The 3,178-nt window shown below is 40.8% G+C and overlaps 1 protein-coding gene across 1 annotated transcript; it reads left to right on the top strand.

Annotated features, from left to right (window-relative positions):
• Nucleotides 1-923: 923 nt before the first annotated feature.
• Nucleotides 924-2,843, top strand: LOC110112270 (AAA-ATPase At3g50940-like). The gene is made up of 2 exons (XM_028698068.1): nucleotides 924-992; nucleotides 1,118-2,843. The coding sequence occupies exon 2, from the start codon at nucleotides 1,180-1,182 to the stop codon at nucleotides 2,602-2,604; it is 1,425 nt and encodes a 474-aa protein (XP_028553901.1). The 5' UTR covers nucleotides 924-992; nucleotides 1,118-1,179; the 3' UTR covers nucleotides 2,605-2,843.
• Nucleotides 2,844-3,178: the final 335 nt, after the last annotated feature.

The raw sequence follows: 3,178 nt of genomic DNA, 5'->3' as shown, positions 1-3,178 counted from the left end.
AAGCACTCATTTCCTTGAGAGATAAGATGCTTTTTGAATGCATATAGCATAAAACGACGTGTAAAGCTTGCTGGATGACTAATCAGTACAAATTAGATGCCGAGGTCGGATCAACCAAGCAAGCTGTACTGTACAATTAAAAAAGGTCTATCAGCCGACTTGCAGAACAACAAATGCAGTCGAAACATCTGGAAAGATGAGTACTCTATTCATTAAGATAATAAACAATGCGACTCTAATTGACCACTCTAATTTGGGATGGCTTAATCCTGAACATCCAAAACTGAAAGAAAGGCTCTGATGAGCACTTCAACGTTGATGAAGTCAAGCAAATGCAGCCAAATTTGCAAACGCTTGCCATGATAGCAGTTCTTGTCTTGAGCGGCAACTTGGAGAGCACATCTTCTCAGAAAAATGGGGAGGAAAGGATACCAATTCTTTATTGTTATTTATAATGCAAACGTGACTGGAATGGTTTATTAAACTTGTGGAGGAAGAATTTGAAAATGCAATTGATCAGACAAATGGAAAGCTTAGATTAATTAGAAGTATTCTTATCCTTTTCTCGGATATAAAATACTATATGATTATGTCTAATTTGAACGATTCTGGAACAAATGAGGAATATTATAATGAAATTAACCGCTCTGATTTTGAATGGCATAATCATGACCATCCAAAACAAGAAGGACGACTGTGATAAGCACTTACACTTGATGAAATCAAGCAAAGGCAGCTTCGTTGCAGTGTTGCAAATTTGCAACAGTTCTTGTCTTGCATGGAAACTTGGAGAGCACATCTTCTCAGAAACTTGGTAAGGAAGGAACAAATTATTATTATTATTACTATTATTTGCACACAAAATGACTTGTAAATTGGTAAAACCGAACCTGCTAAATTCAGATTGAGTCGCAAGGTGAATGAAACTGAGCCAGGTCTGGAAAATTTGACGATTTGAGCCAAAAATCAACAGCCAAGCTGGCAAATATTTGGTAAGTTTGTCTGCCAGGTTCAGACTTGTAGCTGACCTTGTCTCCTACTTGAATTGTTTTCTATAAAATCCACAAATCTAATTCATTCAAGAGCCAAAGCTAACACCAGCTTCCTGCAAACTTAGAGAGAACCATTGAAAGAAGAAGTAGAAGAAAGTGGAACTCTCCTCCAATATCCAATTCCTCCATGGATTCACAAAGCCAAGCCATAGAATTCACCAAGAAGTATTTCACCACAATTGCCTCCATCACAGCCTCAACAATGCTTGCTCGAACCCTCATCAATGAATTCCTCCCCAGTGAATTGCGCAGCTTGGTTTCCTCGAGCAAGGCAAAACTCTTCAGCCGATTCTCTACAGAGCATACCATCATCATCCAACAAACGGAAGGGCTAACTCCCAATGAACTCTATGATGCAGCCAGTACCTATCTACGCACCAAGATCTCCCTGCGTATGAAGCGGCTAAGGGCGAGCAAGAGCGAGGACAACAACAACATTATCGTCTCCCTCGACGACGGCGAAGGGCTCGCAGACATCTTCCAAGGCGCGGAGTACAAGTGGAAGCTCGTCAGCGAAGAGAAAGAGTCCCCTCGCGGTGGAGCAATCAAAGTCAAATGGTATGAGCTCAGCTTCCACAATAAGTACAAGGAAATAACACTGAACGCCTATTTTCCTCACATTCTGGAGAGATCTAAGGACATCAAGGCCGCTGACAAACGGTTGAAGCTTTATATGAATCAGTATGACAGTTGGAGTTGCATTGATCTGAACCACCCTGCAACATTGGAGACGCTGGCATTGGAGCCAGAGCTGAAACAGACAATCATTGAGGACTTGGCGAGATTTGTCAAGCGAAAGCAGTACTATAAAAAAATTGGGAAGGCCTGGAAGCGTGGATATCTGCTCTTTGGTCCTCCAGGAACTGGCAAATCGAGCTTGGTCGCCGCCATTGCTAATTACCTCAGGTTTGACATCTACGACTTGGATCTAAAGGAGGTTACCTCGAACACTAGACTAAAAAGGCTGTTAGTAGCCATGAAAAACAAATCAGTATTAGTGATTGAGGACATCGACTGCTCCATTGATCTGCAAAACAGAGATGAAGAGGGTGAGGATAAAAAGAAGCCTAGCAAGGATGATGTAACACTCTCAGGGCTGTTAAATTTCATTGACGGATTATGGTCGACGAGCGGGGAGGAGAGAATCATCGTACTCACTACCAACTACAAGGATCGGCTTGATCCAGCACTGCTGAGACCTGGTAGAATGGACATGCACATCCAGATGGGTTACTGTGGCCCAAACAGTTTCAAGGTGCTGGCTTCTAACTACCATGATATTGATGAGCACCCTCTGTTTGAGGAGATTGAAGAGTTGTTGAAGGAGGTGCAAGTGACTCCTGCTGAAGTAGCAGAGGAGCTGCTTAGAAGTGATGATGTAGATATCTGTTTAGGTTGTCTTATCCAACTCTTAAACAGGAAAAAAGAGGAAGTACAAGGAAACGAAGAAAGTGCAGAAGATTCTCAAGATAACAAAGAGAAAGATGGAGATGACAAGCAAATAGATGAAGAGAAGCAGCAGGTGGGAGCTAAAACTGTGGTAAGCGACTAGGAAGCTAATGTGACTATTCTTAGCGGTGCTCTTCAGAACTACGTGAGCAGATTGTGGTCAGCCAAAGTTGTTGTATCAGAATAGGTAATCAACCAAAAATTTTTAGCTTAATTTTGATCGGCCACTTTTCTTGACGAGTTGAGAGCCTAAGAAGCATTTGTAGATCTTTAAAATGATTGTATGATTGAGGTGTGATTATTCCTTTCCCCGTGAAAGAAGTTGCAGATTCGATTGTGATATATCACTTTTCTAACAAGGCATATCCAAGCATACCAAAAAAAAAAAAAACTAGTCTTTCACTTCATTTAGCTTACAAGTTTCTGGAAGAATTTGCAGCAAATGAAGGCAACGAACGAATTTATTGAATGAATACCGAAATATTAGTCATATAGGATAAAAATGAAAGTAGAGATTAATCAGAATGAAGTGAGGGCATGGAGGAAACCATAATCTGCAGCAGGATAAATTCAGAATGAAGTAGAAGCCAGACAAATACATATTCCGAGCAGAAATCCAGGCTAAATCATTTATCCAAACAAAAACTACAAATGCTACAAATGTACAAACATAGAGC

Source organism: Dendrobium catenatum, unplaced genomic scaffold, assembly GCF_001605985.2.
Source record: "Dendrobium catenatum unplaced genomic scaffold, ASM160598v2 fragScaff_scaffold_1038, whole genome shotgun sequence".
Classification (NCBI taxonomy): domain Eukaryota; kingdom Viridiplantae; phylum Streptophyta; class Magnoliopsida; order Asparagales; family Orchidaceae; genus Dendrobium; species Dendrobium catenatum.
The sequence above is the reverse complement of the archived record's forward strand: the minus strand, read 5'-3'. Positions and strand labels throughout refer to the sequence as shown.